General features: G+C 41.2%; 1 protein-coding gene across 1 annotated transcript in view; it reads right to left on the reverse strand.

The window, feature by feature from the left end:
- Window positions 1-300: 300 nt before the first annotated feature.
- ARHGEF26 (Rho guanine nucleotide exchange factor 26) overlaps window positions 301-24,109 on the reverse strand; it is a 78,790-nt gene continuing 54,981 nt past the window's right edge. Inside the window, exons 10-15 of the mRNA XM_063132086.1 lie at window positions 19,605-19,694; window positions 17,178-17,332; window positions 8,186-8,395; window positions 2,148-2,215; window positions 1,342-1,446; window positions 301-795 (exon numbers count right to left, since the gene is read on the reverse strand). Coding sequence (XP_062988156.1) covers window positions 653-795; window positions 1,342-1,446; window positions 2,148-2,215; window positions 8,186-8,395; window positions 17,178-17,332; window positions 19,605-19,694 — 771 coding nt within the window. The 3' untranslated portion in view covers window positions 301-652. The remainder of the gene's footprint in view (window positions 796-1,341; window positions 1,447-2,147; window positions 2,216-8,185; window positions 8,396-17,177; window positions 17,333-19,604; window positions 19,695-24,109) is intronic.

Genomic DNA, 24,109 nt, shown 5'->3' on the forward strand with positions numbered 1-24,109 from the left:
GTGAGGCAGGTGTGAAAGCCACAGGTGCAACCCAGTAAATTCTAGTAAAATCGACAGTTCAAGCTTTTAATTGTGCATATTCTCACTGATTTAAACAGGAGTTACATTCTGCTCTGTGGCCATACCCCTAGTTGCACATCGGAAGATGAACGCATCCAGCTGGTTCAATCAAGATGTGGACCCACAACAGCTGCACGCATGGAAGCTTGATTTTGCACATTGGTGTCCCTGGCTGAGTTGAGGCAATTATATAAAAATGAAAAGGCTCTAGTAAACTACAGTGGAAGGTGAAATTAGTGGACCCTAGAACTGGTCTCAAAGGAGGCGCATCCCAATTAGGATTCATGAGTGGTGAGCTCACAGTGATAGTCCAAGTGATGATTCTATGAGGAACACACACAAAAAAGAAGTCGGCTTTTAATTAAAAGTTATTGATTTTTTTTTTTAAAAAAAGAGAGATTCTCGTACTGACTTGTACTGACAAGTCCATATTTGCCTGAAGTTTCTTTATGGTTGCTTCCATTCCTAATGATTATACATATCCGTAACCTTTACTTCACATGTTACAGCTGTAAAGTGACCACCTGGAGGAGACCAAGATGCCACAGACATCGCTTAGTGCAAATCCTAGAGTACATACATTGCAGAGAGTCTATACATTTGTTTCTAGGCCTAGCAAGCGTCCCATCCGTTCCATATTCTTCTCAATTGTGGCTTGACATGTGATCTCCTTGGCACATTCCATTGGGAACCAGCCTCGTTCTCCATCACGCAATCGCTCTCCTTCATACCAACCTGCAATTAATAATGAAGTACTAACTATGATACATATTAAAAATGTAAAAGCAAAAGAAGCGCCCTGCTGGATCAATTGAGAGACTATTTAGTCGCACATCCTGCTTCACAATGGCCAGCCAAATGCCTCTAGGTTGCCCAAAGAAGACCATGAAGGCAATGAGTTTTTTTGTTAACATATAAAGCCCTAAACAACTTGGGACCAGGTTACCTTAGGGATTGTCCCTTCCCTTATATCCCTGCCTGGTCACTGCCTTCCTAGGAAGGAGCACTTCTCAAGAGTGTCAGCAGAACACCAGTAAAGAAGAAGACAATCCAAGTTCTTGGGCAGGGAGTTCCACATACAGGGCACTGCCACAGAAAAGGCCCTTTCACGCATTGCCACCAACTCTACCGCATATAGTTATACTACGGGATTTGCTACCACAAGGGCATCCCCATGTAGAGTGCATTGCAGTAGTCTAATTGGGAAGTTACCAGCTCATGCACTACTGTGGCTATTTGACACCATTTGTGGCAACTAAGCAGTAAGAATATTCCACTCACCATCATTCACTTTTTGATAGACAAGAACTACATCAGCAGCTTGGAGGGATAGTTCATCTGACTGCTTGGCTGTGTATGATCTGATGACTTCTACCTGGGTCAGTGCTAAGAAGAAAGAGTATTTATTGATCCACATGGCAAATCCAAGGGAAAGCTCATGCATTCAGTTTAAGTGAAACAAACATATGACAAGAACATTGCTTTCCTGCAAACTTTCTCGTAATCTTAGACAACTTAATAAGAGGCAATGGCTACAATGGCTGTTTCACACAGTCAAGTTACCAAAAAAAGTGATATCTATTATTTCTTACAGAGAAAATAAATGTTAAACTTATGGATAAATTTTCGTTGACCCTTTGAGTTCAATGGGACTTTGCTGTACCTAGCTATCTCTGAATAAAGAGATTTACCAACAAAACTGCAGAGGGCATCCTTGAATTGTTCTTAAATCTTACATGAAATCAATAGAAGTAAAATGTTTCTCTCAATCTCTCAAGAAACCAATTTTTCCAAGGAGTTACTTTTGCTTATGCATAGTGTCAAAGGGAATTAAACGCTTATGTTCAGGTTTCTTCCTGTCCCCACACCCTCCAAATCTACACATATACAGAGAAAGGGAACAGATTCACTTAGGCAGCGATTTTATATCTATTTTCCTGGGAGTAAGCCCCACTGAATTCAATGGGACTTACTTCTGAGTGGATATGTATCGGATTGCACTGTTTGAGATTCAACGTTTGGTTTTTGACAAAAGGTCAGTGCAATTTACGTCAAAGCCCTGAAGAACTTTCTCATTTCTCACTTACCTGTCCTGTCCATAGTCCGTCTATCATTGCTCTGCCCAAGTGCAGTAATCCAGCGAGCACGATCACTCCTGTAGAAGGGGAAGAAAAAGAAGTGAATTTATGGCTCAGTGAACTGGTGCCTATGCCTTGATTGCGTTCCTGGAATTCCCCACTTTTATGGGAAAATACATTTATCTTCTCTCAGAAGGGCTCATTTTATCTATCAAGATATAGTGCCAGTAATTGGACCTCCATTGTTGGATCTGTGTAAACTACTAATCCAGACGAGGAACTACTTAAGTACATTTCATACTTTTGACACATTGATCAGGATGGGGAAATTAAGCAGCTAGCCAGTGACTTGTTGCACGCCACTCTGTAAACCTATGGCTGAGCGAAGATGAACACTGTCTTCTAAGCTTGAAAATTTAGTAAATTAATTGACCCTACATTATTAGAGCTGTTTTGGTAGCTGTAACTGAAAACATCAGCTATAATGCATCCAATACAAGTGTAGAGAACAGGAAGAAACAGGTGTATAGCAAATAAGGAATTCAATTGGCTGGCTTGGCTTATTTCCCGCCTTCTCTGCCCTAGCTCCACCCTCTTATCTGCATCATTTTAAACTGCTTTAGGGAGTTGCCATTTTGGAATGCTAGAACATCAAGGTGAAATGTGCTAGCTCAGCCCACTCCCTGCTGTACTATGTTTTCTGACTGCAGAGAGGTATTTTTTTAATGAAAGAACCATTAAAAATGCAGTTTTCCAATCTGCAATCTGATGTGGTACAGTCCATTCTATCAAGCTCATGCATGCAACTGTGAAGGAAGGCTGGGGTCCACCCAACCTCCCTGCAAGGTAGGTTCTGGGCCAATCGCCCGGTAACACAGATCCTCACCTCCCTAACCCTGTACCAAGACGGTATTAGCCAGCCCTTCGGAGAATAACCACACACACCACAGGATGAGGACTGAAGCAGTTTTATTTACACACACTAATTCTAACATGTAAGGCCACAGTCAGAAGCACAAGCAAAGGAATGTAAAGGGAAGGAGAGGAGGGGGAGGATGAGAGAAGAGAAATGAGGTAGGTTTTAACAGTAATTAAACACCAATCAACCACTTAAAACATTAGCTCACCATAAATCACACAACAAAGGCGACAAATCTTCCCTGGAGTGTCCAGGCACTTAAAACACAAAAAACTTTCTAAAACCCAAGCAGTAACCCAGCTTGCCAGGGATCTCCCATTCCCCATGCGGGAAGATGGCCGCCTGGTTGCCCACTCCTTTATCCCTTTTTGGGGCCCGTCGGTACCATGACTGACTCGTCCTAACCAATCCCAAACCTCACTCAGGCCTCCAGCTCCCCCTCCCTTGCGAATGGGGCCCCTCCCCACCGGGGCGTTTTTCCCACAGCTGAAGTGAGGCAGCACCCAATTAGCATGACCTTGAGTCAGGCTGATAACTTCCCAGGTGCTGTTGTTGGGGGGGGGGGGAGTGTGTTCAGCTTAATGAGCTGTTTCCTCAGAGATGGACCTTGAGAGCTGTTCTCATAGACTCCCCCTCCCTCCATTGGGAGGTCTGAACAAGTCTGAGTAAGACTGCAGCCATCTTGGCTGTTCTTCACAGCAAATACTTTTGCTCTTCAAAAAAAGTGGATAGCACTTGGAGGTCTAGGTCACTGAATGCACCCAAATAGGGAGGACATTTATCATGGCTTGCCAACTCTTGAAATAAAACAAAATTTTAGTACTTAGGTGGGTTCTAATGTTGGAGCCTAGAGTGAACCCAATGCTGGGGAATGCACCAAACTGTAATCACTTCATATATTAAACTTGGGAATACGTCTCTGAACTAGAGGTTGCAAATGTTGAAAGAGCATTTGCCACTACTGAATATGTTTAGACAGAGCTCCGTGAGTGTGGAGCTCTCTCTCTCTCTCTGTGTGTGTGTGTGTGTGTGTGTGTGTGTGTGTGTGTGTGTGTGTTGGGAGTCCTGCAGGGCTCTAGACACAGCCAAATTCATGGAAGGAACACATTGTTAAAAGGACAACAGGACTAGGAAATTCAGAGGTGAAATAATTTAATATGCTCTATTCTAGATGACATTTTGATAACTGATGAAATGACTATGAATAATATCCCTCTAAAACATTCATATAAATGGCTAAGCTATAACCATTTTAAAATGAACAGTTTTAAGTCTAGAGCATGTCATTGTGTCCTGGTACCATACAAAGCCTCTTTCAGTTAAACGTGATCTTTTAAATGACCTTTGTCAAAGGGATTCTCATTTATTCACATGGGTCATGTAACAGGAGAATACATTTCAGGAGAAGAGTTACAGTTGCTCTTTAAAGCCTGAAATCCAAATGATATATCAAAGGTGGTTTATGACACATGTAAGATAGCTGAAGCTTTATTTTCCAGATCAGAAGCTGAATCCAGCTCAAAAATATAACATCAAGTTATACAAAATGCCAGCAAATAAAAAATTGCTGAATTAAACCACTTTAAAAAGAGTACAGTTAAATCTTAAAACTATTAGGTTTTGAGAAATGCACCTTACCACATAGGAAGCAGGCAATATTGGCCACACTAATGGTACCTGCTACATCTTGTAGAGCCCTAGATACATACAATCACTTCTGGCTTAATAGCTCTGAACTTTCCTTCCTCCAATGAAATTCCTTTGGAGAACAGATAGACATTAAAACAGGGACGGGAACGTCTGGCTCTTGGGCCAAATTCATCCTGCCAAGCCAAATTCAGCCATCCAGCCCATGGGGGTCTCCAGGAAGGCCCCTCCCCTCCCCTTTGGGAAGGAACAGGGGACAGGGCAGCAGCTCTCAACTGAGCACAGTTTCAAGGACTGGTCCTTGACGCCACAGTTCAGTTGGATTTGCTTCCACTTTGTCCTTCCCTGATAGAGAAACATGAGAGTGTGTGTGGGGGGGGGGGGGCAGGGAGCAGAGCGAAGCCAGTTCCTGACTGAGTCAATGCCTTTAGGAGCGGCTTCCCAATTGGGAAGGTGAGGCATGGGTGAAGCCAGGCCATGCCTTCGTTCCCCTCTCTCCTCTCCACATAGCAAAAGGTGAATGGAGGATGAAGCTGGCTCCCAACAGAGCCTGTTCCAGGAATTGTTGTTCAAGGTGCCAGCTCAAGGCATTGCTTCCTTCTCCTTTCCCAAATGGGGAAGCCAAGTGGGGAGGGGTAGATCCAGCCCCAGACTGAGCCACACAGATCAGTGGAGGATTGGAAGGGGCCAGATTTTCACCCCCTAACGTGGTATACTGGGCACTGTGTGAATAAAAATGCCACCCTCCCCTGTAGATATGCATGGATAAACCAAAGGTCTCTCTCTCTCTCTCTCTCTCTCTCTCTCTCTCTCTCTCTCTCTCTCTCTCTCTGTGTGTGTGTGTGTGTGTGTGTGTGTGTGTGTGTGTGTGAAGATAGTGTGTGTATATATATATATTGTGTGTGTTTCTATCTGACCACTCCGGGCAGTGACCTCACCTACTGCTGACATATAACCCCTGACGTCCTGACCCAGGGTCAATTCTGCCCTTGGACTAAAAATGGCTCCCCAGTCAAGAATTAAATGGTTAAACATTTGTAGGAAAGGATTGGTGCACCCATTTGTCATGAATTTTGGAAATCAGTTTGTTTATCAGCTGTGTTATAAATGCTGTTAATTTAATATTTTCCCAATATTTCGCTGATTGGTTGTAATACTGTTTTGTAGGAAATATTTTTAAAAAAACACAGTTGCATGCATCATATGACTTTTCAGGGTCATTTTTTTAATTTTGGGAAATGGGAAAACACTAAAAATTTCTTGGGCAAGACTACATGCACACTGTATGAGCTATTGTGTGTATAACCTCCTTTAACCCTCCAGTTTCCACGGAGACAGATACAAATCTTTGAGTTTTGTAGAAAGCTACTTGAATGCTAATGGCATCCCAAGGAAAGGAATTTCCTCTTATTGGGATTTGCACCACTGAGAACAAGATGTTTCTTGTTGCTGCTGTCTAAAGTTGAACACTCCTTGAAACTGGTCCAGCAAAACAAGGCTGACCTTCTTCCTTCATAACTTCAGAGTTTCCCCCTAGGCTATATAGATTTTTACTAGACAGTTTCCATGGGTTCATCAAGTCCAGTATTGAATACATGTACTATAATGCTTAGTTAAGAAGAAATATATTGTGTACAACACAGCCTTAGAACAGCAGTAACCACAAAATCCTTACATGTTAGAAATTTTTATCAGTACAATAGTGAATATTACTACTTAAACTGAGCCTATGTGGTGCTGTGGGGAATCTCTACATCTTCTTTTCCCAACCTGGTGCCCTCCAACTCCCTTCAGGCCCAGCCAGCATGACCAAATGGCCAGGAATTGAGGAAGTTGTAGTCCAAAATGTCTGGAGGGAACCTATTTGGAGTCGCCTGCTCTACAAGGAGCAGGACAGAACCAGTTATTTAAACTATTACCAAGGTAGATGTCATATGGCTATTTCTGTCCAATAAACAGTGTACAAAACACAGCCAAGCAACATACAGTAGTGTGACAGCTTTTAAGGTATGCAGGACTTTTCATTAAGCAAAAATAACTGCAAAAGGCCAAGTATAAGGAAAGACACAACTTTTCATTCCTCCCCAAGGTCTGCATAGAGGAAAATAGGGGTGTTTTTTCCCCTGTGAACTGGGCTTTCGCAAGAAGACCTTAACAGCACCTTGTTGAAGCTGTTGCCTCCTAGAAAGCCCCAAAAGGGAAGGGAGAGAAACCAGCCTTCCTTACCCCCACATATTCCAAAGAGGAAAGAAGAGGCAGGTTTCTTTTCTGTGATCTGGACTTTTGCAGAAAGTGCAAAGAAGCACATGTGGGGTCAGACCTTACTATTTGTCTCTCCATCCCACTTCTCGTCATCTGTTCTTTGGGTTCTGTTACCTGAAGAGAAGGGACAAGCTTACTTCTCCAAAAGTATCCACCCACAGTCTTCTAGTTGGCCCTACTATTTCCATCAGCATAGCCTTTGGACATATAAGAGCTGACACCATGAGGTTACATTTTTACAAAGTATTCCTCTGGAGAATTGTTCTTCTGAATGTCAAAAGACGGCACTAATTTTTCAGACTTTGCCATATGAATTTGCCATGTAGCAAAACTCTATATGACGTAGGGAACTGGGGAGATCTACACTCAAATCTTTGCTCAGCCACACTAGTTATTGGATGATTTGGTGCCCTCACCATGAGGATAAAACATGCATGCTACCCTTGATGTACTTAGAATGATCTAATAAGCCTACATATTCCAACATGTATATCAGAACGAACATATAATACACACTGCTAGTTCCAGATTACAAAATACAATTCCCCATCAAAAGTTATATTTCCTACATTACTACTCTTGTGAAAGTGCTTCTTTCGGTCTCTCCCTTTCCTTTTTTATTGTTTTATTGGCAAAGTAATACTCACTATGACAAAACAAACCCACAGGGTAGACAACCTGGTGCCCTCCAGATGTTTTGGACTACAACTTTCATCACCCCAGCCAGCATGGCCAATGGTCAGGGATTGTGGTCAGTTACAGTCTAAAACATCTGGAGGGCACCAGGTTGCCTACCCATGCATTACACAAACCATGATAGTATCTTATATCTACTGTAAGCCAAGAAGGCTATTAATGTCCATAACTTGACTGGTTTATCATCAACACTGAATCATTTCAGAGAGTCACGTCTCAGGTTATTATGCAGGGACACGCATGGAGACCCTTTCTCTCCTCCCGTTGCATTAGCCCTGCTTAAACTAAGAAGCCTCTTAATCACAGTTTATTGTTTTGCCCAAACCAGGAAACTATATCACAATATTTGGTATTCTGATGAGAAATAGAGAATTTGTGCTAACTATGGAATTTATTTCTTTGGTCACTGGATAAAAGCCAACAGAATCTGGGAACTATATATTCATGTTCAATGGATAGACGAATAGTGCTTTAGAAACCCAGATGTGGAAGGCAGATTGAGAAAAATATGCTATTTACTTACTGAGTTTCAGTTCCCAGCAGTAATTCAATCTTCTCTCCTGCATGGTTACTTAGGACAGTTAATCTGAAGAGGTGATTTGCAGAACTCTGCCGAGAGTAAAGCATAGGTGTGCTGTTTTTCACAGGAGAGGAGTTCAGCTCTTCGCTGTCACACTGTTCAACTAACAGCTGATCCCTTAAGGAATAGTCTGTGACATTGTAGCTCTCTTCACTGAAAATACAAAAGCAGAGGAGAGAGGGAGAGACAATTGCTAGAGTCAAATCACTACTAAATGCATCAGGTGTCACGTTCTGCAGTAGAGCCAGTTTTCAAGAACAATCCATTGCACATAATTATTCAGACATTTTCAGCCTTTCAGCAAAGAAGGGGGAAAATTGGAATGTTTACAAAGCTTCTGCTTGTCAAGGAGACAAATGAAGTTAATAGTTGAGACCCTAAAAATTCCATCTAGTGATGTAGTTTACATGTCTTTGATATTGTTTAGGTGATGTAAGTGTTCCTAAGTTGGTTCCATTTACAGCAGCCTTCTTCAACCTGGGGCGCTCCAGATGTGTTGGACTACAACTCCCAGAATGGCCCAGCCAGCTCTGCTGGCTGGGGCATTCTGGGAGATGCAGTCCAACACATCTGGAGTGCCCCAGGTTGAGGAAGGCTGATTTACAGGAAAGGATGAGACTACCAAAGAGGGGTGGGGTGCGGATAGGCAACAGACTTTCCTAAGATATTCTTTTATTCACTTCTCCAAGGTGAGATGATCTTCAGCAAGGGAGATCTTTTTTTTTGGCAGTAGCATCCCAAGTTATGGAATGGCCTCACAAAAGGAGTTTACCTGCTGCTAACACTGCTATCATTCGGGCATGCGGTGAAAACATTTTTATTTACTCAGGCATTTTAACTGATTTCAATGGACTAAGAGTTATTATTAGTCTATTTTAAAGCTTTACCTAGTGCTTTTTACCTTTTGGGTTTTGTTGTGTTTTATTGTGTTGTTCTTTTATGCTTATACACTGACCGTAAATTTAATACGATGAAGTGTGGTATATAAATATTGTAAATAGATAAATACTCTTTCTTACATTCAAGCAGAATTTATAATTCAGAATACAATAGAAACAGCATTTCTTTCTTATTCTGCTTTCACAGTTGGTTAAATTCTCCAAGCCCTGTGCTTTAAAGGTGAAAAAAGAAGAAGGAAAGGACAGGGTTTTATCAGATAGCTGTGAATTCACCTCAAAACGCAGATCAGATTCCTTAGAAGCCTAGATTTGGAAATTGGACAATTCAGTAGCTCTCATAGATGAGGTGTTAAAATGGTGAAGGTAATCCTATACCAGCCTACTCAGAGGTCCTACTGAGTTTAAGGGAGTGTACTCCCTAATCAGTCTACTTAGGATTGTAGCCTAAACCCTGGCTGAGGAAGAAAAATGTGGGTGGGGAAGGGCTGTAGGTAAGACCTATCCATATAATTCGTTTATATATTTGATTAATTAATTAATTAAATTTTCCTATAATAAATCATTTATCCTCTGCACCATCAAGCCAACACAGCCCACTAGGCATTTGTATAAATACACTTCTGTTGCAGGCAGCAAATTCAGGCAACTCCTCAAGCCCCTGGTAGGGCCCTTTATGTGGTTGGCAGGCTGTGTTCAAGTTGGCGGTCCATAAATCGTGCAGTTCTGTTCACTATTTCGGCATTCCAAGTGGCAGAATCGTGTTGTTATTTTACTTGGAGGACTTTAGAGGACCCTGTAAAAGGCCACATTGGGGAAACAGGCTGTACTTTACCAAAACATAGATTTATAACAGATTGCGTAATGCATGAAGTTGCACTCAAAAAGTGAAAGAAATACTTTATGATAAAGCTGCTTTTTAACCAGCATAAACAAGAGCTGAATTATAATAGTCTACCTGCTGTCCAACAAGTAGTATCCTTTTTTTAATTTCTACTGGAAGAGAAACTTATGGATGAGGAAAAAAAGATGAAGAAACTTCAAAATAGGTAGTAAAATGTGAGAAGATAAAAATAATAATAATGACGTTTTTTAAGATTAAAGGATGCACAGAATTGCCAAGTTCATATACAGATTGGCAAATGCAATCGCTTGCTTGCAGACATTGCAATGCAATTTCCATGCTGAATTATCTCAGCCATTCACGTGATCTTTCATCTGTTACTTATACCAAACTTCCAGATACAGAGTAAGAGCTGTAGAACTGTAAATGTAGTTGATGTTATTTTCCTGTGGCTGAAGCCATGAGTGCAGAAAATACAGCCTACAAAGTCGTTTCTGGCAATTCGCCAGATCCTCTGCACCTGCCGCCACAGAGGCAAGGTGAACTTCTTTCTTACCTATGCTCTCTGAGGAGAGATCAGAGATAAGCAAGGGATCCCCTTGCTACTGCTAGCAACAGAAGAGAAACCCTTCCCTTATCTTTATCTCTAATGAGGGATTTTCAGGGATTAATTTGGGATGAGCCTCGCTGCCAAGGCTGTTCTATAATTAGGGTGCTACTACCAAAAATGTCCTCTCACTGGTTGTCACTTGCTTCACTTCTTTTGGCAGGGCCTCTGAGGAAGATCTCAAAGTTGGGTAGGAAGAAGGCAATGTTTCAGGCTTAAAGAAACATACCAATCTGCTGAGTAGTTTGCACTAGAAAAGATAAGAGGGATGTCTTGTGTGAGATAAGAGGGACAAATCTGGCCAGGAAGCTTTCCATTGTAATACCTTTATAAAGGACCTTTACCTCATATCAACTGCATTGTAAAATGACTGTAAGTCTGTGCCTAGAAAGGTCACGTCCAGTCCAGCCCTACCCTTTTCACCTATTTCTCAGGCACATAGCATATTGAGGTGAAGCCGCTATGCTGCACCTTCTGGAGCAGTAGGATACTAGAACAGACTATAAGAACATAAGAAGAGCCATGCTGGCTCAGACTAAGGGTCCAGCACTCTGTTCACACAGTGGCCAACCAGCCATTGGCCAGGGATGAACAAGCAGGACATGGTGCAACAGCATCCTCCCACCCATGTTCCCCAGCAACAGGTGTACACAGGCTTATTGACTCAAATACCGGAGATAGCACACAACCATCTGGGCTAGTAGCCATTAATAGCCTTCGCCTCCAGGAATTTATCCAACCCCTTTTTGAAGCCATCCAGATCAGTGGCCATCACTACATCCTGTGGTAGTGAGTTCCATGTGAAGAAGTACTTCCTCTTATTTGTCCTGGATCTCCCACCAATCAGTTTCATGGGATGACCCTGGGTTCTAGTATTTTGAGAGAGGGAGAAAAATGTCTCCTTATCCACATTCTCCTTATCATGCATAATTTTGTACACCTCTATCATGTCTCCCCTTAGTCTCCTTTTTTCCAAGCTAAACAATCCCAGTTGATGTAACCTTCCCTTGTAGGGGAGATGCTCCAGCCCCTTAATCATTTTAGTTGCCCTTTTCTGCACTTTTCCAGCTCTATAATATCCTTCTTTAGGTGTGTACCTAAAGAATATCCTCCTTCAGGTAGGGCAATCTCCTGGGCCAATGGAGGGATCATCCCTCCCTGCTCCCGTGATGCCCTGTGCATCATGTGGACGCACAGGGATGATCCCGGCGTGATCACCAGGATATCACCTTGTCTACCCATGGCCTTGGTTAGAATTATGTGGCACCCAAATCTCACATTATGACTTAAGTCAGTATTAGTTTCATTGATTTCAATGGGATCTTAGTTCAACTAACTCAGTCTGGATCCAACCCAGAGAGACCTATTATCCAATGAAGCAAAAGAGCATATGTACAACTCTCCTTGACTCTCACAACATATGAAAGCATTTATCATTTTCTCCATCTTAAGGCTATAATAGCTTTCAAATATTTATTGAGTGGAATGCCATCCCTTCCCCCCATCCTCAATCTAAGCGAACCTATTGAAAATCAAAATGTACCAGTTCAGATATAGTCTATGAGGCTCAGCTGTTTATTCATTCCAAGAAAAATGATACAGTTCTTACTTAAATAGTCAATTTCCTGGAGTTTGTAAAGCAATGAATTTTGGAATGCTTTGGAAGGAAAGTGCCTAACTTTTGGTGGTGGTGGGAGCTATATTTGTTTACAGTGCACACACAGTCCACATCACCAGTGCCAAGTCCCTGTCCCCACCCTCTCAATCACCACTCTTGTGGGTGTATCTCTAGAGTAGATGGCTTGCAGATGCTGTATGAAAATGGATATGCAATCGGACTGGACTTATACAGAACAATATCCCACCTCTCTCTAAGAGATTTGCTTTCTGGTGCATTCTTTATATTCCAGCTTTTATTTGTACATGTGCCAAAGAATAGAGTCATAGCTCCCCCCCTCTTTTTTAAAATGAAAATATGTTTCCTTTTTTCCTTTCATTTTCCAGATTGTTAGGAACTTCTTTTATCATTAAAATGCACTACAGACATTTTGTTTTAATACCCTGTATTGTGACTTTGTAAGATTTGCAGATCAACTGTTTAAGGAATTAATTAGGAAAGGCATTTAAATTCCTTCGAATCTCTTCCTGTTGAGTGCAGCACACCCTCATTTTTAACCAGCAACTGTGGACAGGTAACATTCCAAAGAATTACTTGACCTTTGGCTGCCTTCACATTTAAGAAGTCCAGCTGCATTCCACTGCAAGGATTATCTCAGGAGCTGACACACCATTAGACAGAGAGAGAATTTTAGTGGTATCCTCAGGGAATTGTAGACCATGAAGTAAGAATATTTAATCAACACAGCGTCAAAAAAATATAGGACTGCTTGAGATGTGTGTGAACCACTTTGACAAGTATCCATATTACTGATAAGGAGGCTTCAGGGACGACTGCCATTGTAAAAAGATAATAATGTTGTAACAACTTAACTGTTATAAAAGAAACAACACATAATTGAGTACACAAGGGGGAAATAAATATACAGCAGACCAGGTCAAAGCAAGTACATTAAACTTTAAGGCAAGAGTCCTAAGGCATATTTCTATACCTGTGAGAATTATTGTGCATATGTATAGGAGCACCTCTCTGTCTAACACTGCTCTCTTAAGGAATTACAGTTTCCCTTTTCGTTAGGCAAGGTTTTAGAATCCTTTTATGGGTGTTTGTCTAGCTTTCCTGTTTTCTTATGATAATGTATTGAAAAAAGGAGAAAGTGTGTGTGTGTGTGTGTGTGTGTGTGTGTGTGTGTGTAAAAATTGCAACGTTATTTTGACCCAAAACTCTATTAATAAACCACTTTGAAGAATCCTAACACTGTGTATATTAATTGCACTATCCGTACTTACCCATTCATTTTAACACCCATGTCCCAGGAAAGAGCATACAGGAGTTACTGGAAATGCCTCCCTGGGCCCTCCAAGGAAGAGAACGGTGGCTGTGTTAGCTTCACAGCAGCCTTTTTCTGGACTAGGAAAAAAAGATGTTGGCTATCCTTCTGACAGCAAACAAAGATTGTGTTATTCAAGGCCTTTGCCCTGAAAATGGTTTGTGTGTTGGGTGCTGTTTTTATTCTGTAATTGTTATGTTTCTACTCTATTTTAATGAGTGTTATTGTTTCAAACTATTTTAAATTTAAAGACCACACTTTGGTAGACAGGTGGGGGTGTAAATCAAATAAATGGAAGTCGCTATTGCAGTTGCTTCTCTTGCTGTTTAAAGGTGAGGACAGGTTGCCACAACAACGTCCTGGCACTCTTTCCTAGTTGGAAATCTGCACTCTAGAGCTGGAGCGAAGACTTAAATGCAGCATTGCTCTTGCAGGACTAGAGAAAGATTACTATTGTTGCTCAATTTCATGACATAGCCCAATTGCTGTTCGCCCAGGGCAACTAGTTAATTGCACATAATCATTACAAGTCTCAAAAAAATAAGAAATACCTCTATAGGCTGGATCCACAGAAGAGTGAGCAATCTTGACATACCTGTCAGGGCTTTCCTGGTTCTCCGCCCCCTTTGACCTCTATGAGGTCATTCCTGTTCTTTTCACAGACACCGTGAGGGGTAAAGGAATGGATCTATAGGAGTGTCTATGGCCTTTGGTGGGGAAATACAAAATATCTTATGATCCCTGGGACATTATTCCAGGGACCACAGGATTGTTATTTACTTAACTGAGGCGAATATACAATACTTCTGCAACAGGAAACTCACGCTTCCTGGAGATACCATGGAAATGAGTGGAAACATTAATTTCCAGAACAGTATTGGTCAGCACAGCTCCACTGACTTGCCCTATTCCAGAAATGAGAGTTTTCACGTGTTTGCTTCTGGCACTGCTAGCTTCCTGTTGCAATAGTAGGTTCCTCTAGTGCACAGACAGCATTGGATACTGCCCTGAATGTGTAGTCTACATATAAAATAAAAAATATCCTATTAAATTCAAATAAGATACAAAGCACAAATGTCAAAAGCACATATTCAACTGATGATCATAACAACTAAAGTAGAGCTCTTCAAACAATTTTAAGTGGGACCCACCTATAAACCTACTTCACCTTTCAGGACTTACTTGTGCTTTCTTCACAACAGAAAGCACAGGAATATCTCATCAGCTGCTAATACAGAAAATGTTACATATTTTTTTTCATTTTTAATGTTAATATAAAGGCAGTATGTATGAGAATATAATTTAAGTATGGCATGGAAGGAGTTGTTGTTGTTTATTCGTTCAGTCGTTTCTGACTCTTCGTGACTTCATGGACCAGCCCACGCCAGAGCTTTCTGTCGGCTGTCGCCACCCCTAGCTCCCCCAAGGTCAAGTCTGTCCCCTCCAGAATATCATCCATCCATCTTGCCCTTGGTCGGCCCCTCTTCCTTTTGCCTTCCACTTTCCCTAGCATCAGCCTCTTCTCCAGGGTATCCTGTCTTCTCATTATGTGGCCAAAGTACTTCAGTTTTGCCTTTAATACCATTCCCTCAAGTGAGCAGTCTGGCTTTATTTCCTGGAGTATGGACTGGTTTGATCTTCTTGCAGTCCAAGGCACTCTCAGAATTTTCCTCCAACACCACAGTTCAAAAGCATCTATCTTCCTTCGCTCAGCCTTCCTTATGGTCCAGCTCTCGCAGCCACAGGTTACTACGGGGAATACCACTGCTTTAACTATGCGGACCTTAAATGGGTTGCACAGTCATAATAGTATGCTGCCAGCCCAGCGAAAGAAAAAAGGTCCTCATTGTGCGACCCACCCGGGAACTCATCAAGACCCACTTGTGGGTCACAAGAGTTTGAGAAGCGCTGAACTTATGCATAAAGTTCCATTAGAGTATGCCTAATGCTAGGAGATTTATTCTACTTTATCTTTTTATGGCCTTTTATAACTAGACTTGACTTAAATCTCATTGCTCAGATGCCTTTCAGCTTGCTTGCTTAATATAAGAGTTACATGTAATTCTTTTAATAATATCTCTGGTATGAAAAGCATTTAAAAACACCTTCTTGAAAAGCACATACAACATTAAACCAATGCAAAAAGTTGTGCTTATCTACAAGACAATTTTGGCATGTACTAGCAATATCTGAGTGGATTAATTTTAAATATAATCACTGATCACTGGTGTGCAAGCTCACATCAGAATATCCAGATAAATGCTTGGTCTGATTAAATAGATAAAATATTTTATAAGAGAATAGGAGGGTCCCCAAGTTTGTATTGCTGGAATGTATAGCAGAATATATTTTCTAGAAATGCTGCAAAACCAAGCCTGTTTTTTAAAAAATAAAGTGAATCCTTAATAACTTCTAATTAACTTTAGCTGATCTTTGAAAGGGAAGGAGATACAGAGGTAGAGCATATGCTTTGCATCATAAGATTCCAGGTTCAGTTTCCCATATCAACACAGTTAAAAGTTCTCAGTTGAAATTTAGAAATAATTGTCTGAGTCCTTTGAGACAACTGCAGTATGGAGGCAATATTGAGTTGGTTGGATGGATCAATGGTCTGACTTAGCAAGAAAGCAGCTTAGTGACAATAATTCAAGCATGATCATTACGTTTGTTATCATATAATAGTACAACACATATAGGAGACCCATGACTTCAGATGTGGTAGCCAGCCTAATATTAAATATTGAGCATACAGTGTCAAGATTGAATATAGGAAACTCTAAAGCACTTTCCTCCTCAGCGATGAACTTCACTTGCTTGAGAAAATAACTGTCAGGTTTTGGATGAGGGGAGAGAGGGAGGTAGATAAGACATTATCTTAATCGGAATTTACCCTTGGGCCAGAGTAGGATAAGAAAGTCATCTTAATGCGTACCAGGTTTTTGTTTTTATCATCATCATCATCATCATCCTCATATCTATTCCGCCCTAGAGCCAAAGCTCTCTTTATGTAGCTACCAATGGGTAGTATCAAATAACTTAAGTCCCATTCGTTTCAGAGGGTCTACTGTTAGTAGGACTAACACTTGATACTACCAAATATAGACATATGTACCATAACTATAGAAACAGGCAAATGATTAAAGATGTTAATGAATGGCAATAAAAGTTTAAGTAAGATCATCCCAAACCATTCATTTCTGTATTATATGTCTTTTTTTGTTGTGATAAAAGCTACTAAAGGCAATATTGGCCCTTCAGTAGTAAACTGGGAAGATTTCAGTAAGTACTATTTGGTATGGGACAAACAGCACTTGCCTCACTACTGTCCCATTCTCCAAAATATTTACAATGACATCTGCATGAGTTGCCGTATGTCCTCAAGGTACTGCATATGCATGCGACCCTCCTCCCACAATGCAACATACAAATGTACAATTAATAAATATCTAGAGTGGGAACATATTGCTCTTTTGTCTATTGCAGTGTTCCTCAACCTGGCACCCTCCAAATGTTTTGGACCACAACTCTCATCATTCTCAGCTGATCACAGTCCAACACATCTGAAGTGTCCTAGGTTGGGGGAGGCTGATCCATTGTAACTCTCCAGTGCAATAAACTATGTATTCATTTCAGCTCTTACCTTTTCTTTTTTGTGATAATGAGGACATCATTAAAGAGGAAGAAGTACACTTGCTGCTTAGAGGTTCTTTTAGAGAAAAGCACTGTGTCTTCAACATACGCTGTCAATTCACCCCGTTTCACTAGCCACCGAGAAGAAGAAACCAATGGGAAAGGCTATAAAGTAAGAAAAATGCAATTTAACCCTTCCAAAAAGATTCTGTAAGATCTTTCTGTAGAGACACAGGCAAGTTAATAATAAGCTTTGGTTCCCTTCCAAACCTATGGTTCAGAATACAAAAGGAGAGAATAAGTGCTCTTTAAGAATTCCTGATATAATTTGGTACTTCAGTTTTTGAAATTCCGCAATTAGATCAAGTAATCTATAAATCGTACAGTCTGGTTTATATTAAGAATGAAACATAGCATCATAATGCCAACCAGCCCTGAGGGCTATGCAGAGCTTTGTGGCAGGGTACCAACTGCAAAAATAAATTAAAAAGAAAATTTTAAAAGTCTCATCACATACATAAAAATGTAAGAGTTTTCATTTGTCTGTGATTAGCATATGCCTCCAAGTTTTCTTCCATATGTGCTATGTGTTTTTGATTTTGAGCACAAATGGTTATGCCAAAGACCATATTTTCTACCTTTTGATTTTTTAAAAAAATGCTCTTGTTATAACCTTTCAACAGAAACTCTCCCTCGATAAAATGAGCTGAAAATTGAGCTGAGTATACTCATAATTTTAACAAACCATTTGGAAAGCACTCAGCCCATAGGTAAAATCAAGTTTCCTGGCAATATGTAAAATGAGACATTACAGAACAAAAAAAAAAAAAAGGAGAGATACAAGTGAAAGATGTATTATTACTGTAATGGCTGGAGGAAAATGCAAGCTTAAGTATGTAAAGAGTTAACAGAGAATGACTGAAAAAGGTAGGCACACCTGGGGCTATGTTACATGACATAAACACCTTTTTCTTTCATTCATTTTTGGAAATACATAGAATCATAGAATAGTACACTTGGAAGGGGCCTATAAGGCCATCGAGTCCAACCTGCTCAGTGCAGGAATCCACCTTAAAGCATCCCTGACAGATGGATGTCCAGCTGCCTCTTGAAGGCCTCTAGTGTGGGAGAGCCCACAACCTCCCTAGCTAATTGGTTCCACTGTCATACTGCTCTAACAGTCAGGAAGTTTTTCCTGATGACCATCCAGAATCTGGCTTCCTGTAACTTGAGCTCATTGTTCCATGTCCTGCGCTGTGCGATGATCGAGAAGAGATCCACGCCCTCCTCTGTGTGACAGCCTTTCAACTACTTGAAGAGTGCTATCATGTCTCCCTTCAGTCTTCTCTTCTTTTCACGTTAGTGAGTGACAGGTGCTTATTATGGACTGTATAATTTCAGTCTGTATCTGTGCTATGGGGAAGCAGAGGAGGAATACCAACACAACCTTTACAAAAAAAGGGTGGGGGGAATAACAAACATGACGGGAGATAAATATAGGGCTCATCTACACCAAGCAAGATATTCCACTATGAAAGAGGTATGAAACCGATATATAAAACCCAGGAGCCACACTACTGCTTTATAGAGGTATTGAAGTGCACTGACAACTGTTGGGGCCCTTGACACATCTACACCAAGCAGGATATAACACTATGAAAATAGTATGAAAGAAATATATGGTATGTGTCAATGGGCCCCAACAGTTCAGTGCATTTCAATGCCGCTATAAAGCAGTAGTGTGGATCCTACCTTTTATATACCACTTTCATAGTGGAATATCCTGCTTGGTGTAGATTATTATTATTATTATTATTATTATTTATTTATATAACACCATCAATGTACAGACTGTTGAGCCGACAGACTGTTGAATCCAAAGATGAGCAAGCGGAGTTCCACTCGCACAACAGAACTTTCCCATCCTCTCTGCTGCTCCCCATGTACTTCCCCAAATCTGTTCTGCAGAGTCTCCCAACCCTCTGGGGAGAGGGCAAATCTCTTGCACTAGCAGTTTGTTCCACTAGTGGATGGCCAGTGCTGGATTCAACTCATACAAAAAACAACAGAATTATTTTCCAGAACTTTGCTCATTAAATCAAACTGAAGAGGAAGTATGCTATGTGATTATCTAGGGTATATGTCTAGGTAATGTATATCAACTTGAGCTGTATTTGTTTATTTAAATCAAACCATTTTCTGCTTGGTTTGAATGACCAGAGCTCCATAAGCAGTTGTGTCAATTGTTCCATATGTTTCAAGGATCACATCTGCTTTCAGGATATGTACTTGTCTGTCGTCTCCTAAAACATTAGCTCAAGAACCCCTAATTCCTCAGGTAATAAAACCAAATTTACTCTTATCTGTGACAACTCTTCATTAAAACTAACCAAAGGTTAAAGTTTGGACAGTAAATATATGAAAGAAAATATCACACCTTGATTTTGAATTCCAGCTGGGAGTTGATAGTGTACATCATTTCTGTCCTTTCCATTTTCCGAGCACCTTCATTGCAAAGGCGAACCAACTGGGGAAGAATACATGGTGTTTATCTGATGTATTTATATACTGCAAAGTTCCTTACTTCTCTTTACAGTGCGGACTTTTTTCCGACATCCATGGCAATGAGAAAGCGGGTCAAAGAAACTTTTATTTTACAGGTAACATTTATTTATTTATTTATTTAAAATATCTTTAGGCTGAGCAGAACCCCTTCCATATCATGAATTAGCCCCTTAGAAATTGCTGCTTACATTAATTTTTGAAAACATAGGGGGGGTATACCAACAGTCTTGTTTGTTTTCAAACTTACGAAAATACAGCATTTGAAAGGTAAGACATATACATGCATTGTATATACATAACCATTCAGGTCCCAGGACAAACTGTTGTGGTGTAGAGTACTCCTGTTCAGCCAGGATACTCCATCTGGTCCCCTCCCACAATAGGCAGTATTTTGTGGCTATTGGGCATGCTTAGTCCTCATTTGGTGGTTTTCAGAGGTTCTTTGCCCTCTTAGTGGTTTTCCCCCTAAATATGTTTTATACTTCTGCAAACGTTGTGGTAGCCCTGCACATGTGAATACCTTTCTCTTGTTTCTCTTTAGTGCCAATTTAGTTACATAGACATCGCAATTCAAGAACCTTTTTCACTATGAGTATACATGATTTAATCAGACATGTTGCACAAATACTTCTAGTATTTGCATGCCTTCTCTCACATATGTTTACAGTACAGACTTATAAATTATACGATATAGCTATTTTGGATACTACTGTGCCTAAGATTTGCTTGCATCTTGTAAATCAGGGAGGGGAAGCTCTGGCCCATGGGCACATTTGGCCTGCCTGGCCAGTCCATGCAGCCTGCGGAGGCTTCAGGTGAGGCCTTGGTCCCTACCCAAAGCCCCACCTCTAGCTGGTGGCAGATTGGGGAAGAAGACAGGAGAGACACCCCTGCTGTGAGTAGGACGGACGAACGAGCGTTGTTTGAGATCAGGAGAGTTCTCTGAACATTGTCTCACTGCCCATCTCATGCCCGATTCCCATTTGAGATCACTGTTCGCTTCACGCAAATGGGAAACCTATGCAAATCCCTCAGAGTGTGCACAAATCCCCTGAAATTTCCTCCATGCACTAAAGTAGGGCTGATTCAGTCTACTGGGGATAATTATGGACATCAGCAAATTTGTACAAATCAAACCGGGAATCAGGAATGCGACAAACATGAGCACATGGTTTGACAATTTGCTAACATTTTCAGCAGACAAGTGCATGCACTCAGGGCTTAGAATGGTGCACGCCCACGTGCTTTACTAGCAACAATGAATTCTCATAGATCCTATGAAATTCTCATAGGTGTAAAGCAGGAGAGGAATCCAGCACATCAGGCTTCAGTGCAAAGCTACATTCTCAGATGGCCCTTGCATCAGATGGCACTCAATCCAGGGGGAGAGGCGGGTAACAAATAATAATAATAATAATAATAATAATAATAATAATAATAATAATAATAATAATAGGTGTCTGAGTTCCAAGCGTGCTATAGAAGGAAAAGCTGAACTGAAGCCAGACTTCCTGCTTCCCCACACAGGGAAGGCAAAAGATGAGCGAAGCCACCTCTCTGGCTGAAGTGGTAAATGGAAGAGCTTCAGTTGATGTTTTGGTCAGGGACCAATGACGTCAGGTGGCAGCCCCCTCAACCCTGACGTCATCTGGCCCATGGGAGTGGTATATAAGAGGTAGGAGCCACGCTACTGCTTTATTGCGGCATTGAAATGCACTGAACTGTTGGGGCCCATTGACACATACCATATATTTCTTTCATACTATGGCAGACTGGGGGGGGGGAAGAAGGACGGGGATGGGCATGGCGGACAGGGGGGAAGAAGGACAGGGACAGGCCTGGCAGACTGGGGGGGGAAGAAGGATGGGGACGGGCCTGGCGGACTGGGGGGGAAGGACAGGGACAGGGCCTAGTGGATGGGGGGAGGATGGGCGGGCAGGGGGCATCAGGCATTGTGGGGGAGGGAATCAGGGGCAGGGGGAGTGGGGGACCCTTTATTTTTTTAAAAAAAACAACCTAGCTTTTTCGGTGGTGCGCTCCTGCGCACATGGCCCTTTAACTGAAAAAAAAAAAATGCCGGACGCGACAGGGCTTTCCCTTGCCCCGTTGCGTGTTACATCTGGAAAAGGGCGATGGCGCGCGCTACCTGCAGCGCACCGTCGTCCCGACTCCTGACCGGATTATCCAGTAGGTCTAGCAAGGCCCTAAGATGTTGATTATGAACAATGTCACATTTGCGCATTCCTGCCAAAACGGGAACAGAAACCAAGTTACTATATATACCCTGTCTATATATGCCTTGGATAAAAAAGAAAACCATACCTTTCTGCCTATTTTCTCGAAGAAAAAACTCACCTGTAGTTACTAAGATAGAAGCAGTTATGTTAGCAATTTCTATTTCTAGCAATTTTGTGTGTAGGAGGCATATTAAGCTATTTTCTCCCATTGGTACCAATGAATTCAGTGCAAGTAATGAGTAATTTGGAGAAGATGAAGATAAAGACTTTTTAAAAAGACTTTAAAAAGGCCCTGGGGGTATCTTTTGCCTGGGAACCATTCAGCAAACTCTTAGCAAACCATCAGAAGCATTTTTATGAGCCAAGGATAAAAGTCTATGCTTATCAGTGACAATTTAGTGACATCCACATAGGGTAAAACAGTACTAGTCAGGGGAAATGCCATTTTCTCTTCTCTTTCCAGTCTGAATACTGTGTACATCACCCTATCATTCCCAAAGGGAACTCTGACAACGTTGGCTGCATAATATAACATTGCAACGTCAGCATAGAAAGCTTTTGCTTCAATAACCAAGTTTGAATTTCAAATAACAGATTTCAGATTTTTTTCACTCTCACTATTTTAAGAGAATATATATATATATATATATATATATATATATATATATATATTTATCCACATATAGTAGGGGTACTGAACTTCTTTCAGCCCAATTTGGGGGAAGCTCTTGGGGTCTGCATTCCAGTAGTTGATCAGGCTAAAGGAAATGGGCAGAGGTAAAATACCAGCACATTTCAGCTTAAAGTTCTTACTGCCAGTCATTAAGCCTTAGAAGAGGCAATTCAACTTTTCAGAATGGGAAAAAATATATACAAAAGCCTTGGAAACCACCAATCAGTGGTTGGGGGAGACGGCTGCAACCTTCTGGGGAACTCCAAACTTTTGAATTTGGCCCCCCGGACGGCTAAATTCAGCTCCTGACATTCCCCACCCTGGCCTATGGCATTAGGCAAAGTTTAACTTTAAAAATGTGAGATGCCCATTTCCAAAAGGATAACCAATCAAATGCACCTATATTAGGGTGACCATATGAAAAGGAGGGCAGGGCTCCTGTATCTTTAACAGTTGCATAGAAAAGGGAATTTCAGCAGGTGTCATTTGTATATATGGAGAACCTGGTGAAATCCCCTCTTCATCACAACAGTTAAAGGTGCAGGAGCTATACTAGAGTGACCAGATTTAAAAGAAGGCAGGGTACCTGCAGTTTTAATTGTTGTGATGAAGAGGGAATTTCACCAGGTTTTCCATATATACAAATGACACCTGCAGAAATTCCCTTTTCAATGCAACTGTTAAAGGTACAGGAGCCCTGTCCTCCTTTTCATATGGTCACCCTACCTATATTCACTTCTTTCTTGTTATTAAAGATGCATTGACCTTGGTTTTGTTCAATACATGTTAAGAACAATTAAGAGAGTAAAAAATCCCAAGTCCTCAATGATTCTCCCTACCACCCAACCCAAAACAAAGAGGGAAGGGGAAAGCTATAAGGCTACTGAAGATAAAGGCAGATATAGGGCCTGTTCAGACAACACACTAAGTTATGGCCCGCTAACCCTTTTGCAGCAAATGGCTAGTGAGCGTATTTAAACCGTGTCTATGTAGCCACCATGGTTAGGAATGGTACACACAACACACTAAGTCACGGATCACATGACGTGTTTAGCCATAATGTTTAGCTCAAAATGCTTAACCAGCATGGCTTAGTGTGTCATCTGAATAGGGTCAGAAAAAAAGATAAAGTAACAGCAGGATAAATGAGAAGATGGACTGGGGAAATCAAGACAACAGCAGACGCAAAGGCAAGTTATATCACTGTTTAAACAGATATAATAAGTCAGACCACATGAAATGAGGATCTGAAAGTGTTTTCTCCCCTTAAGGTCAAGCATATCAGTGACCCATTAATCCACTGAAGAAGAGATATTCAACTTCCAATAATCAGGCAGAGTAATCCTGAGGTTGCCTGATATGCTACCAAGCTACTGCTGGCTTGCTGGGTGGAAACACAAGGAAAGGAAGGGTGGTTTCTCACCCACATGGCTGAGTTTTGCAGTAAGGGAATGGGAGAGAAACGAT

Source organism: Elgaria multicarinata, chromosome 8 (genome assembly GCF_023053635.1).
Source record: "Elgaria multicarinata webbii isolate HBS135686 ecotype San Diego chromosome 8, rElgMul1.1.pri, whole genome shotgun sequence".
NCBI classification, from domain to species: Eukaryota; Metazoa; Chordata; class Lepidosauria; order Squamata; family Anguidae; genus Elgaria; species Elgaria multicarinata.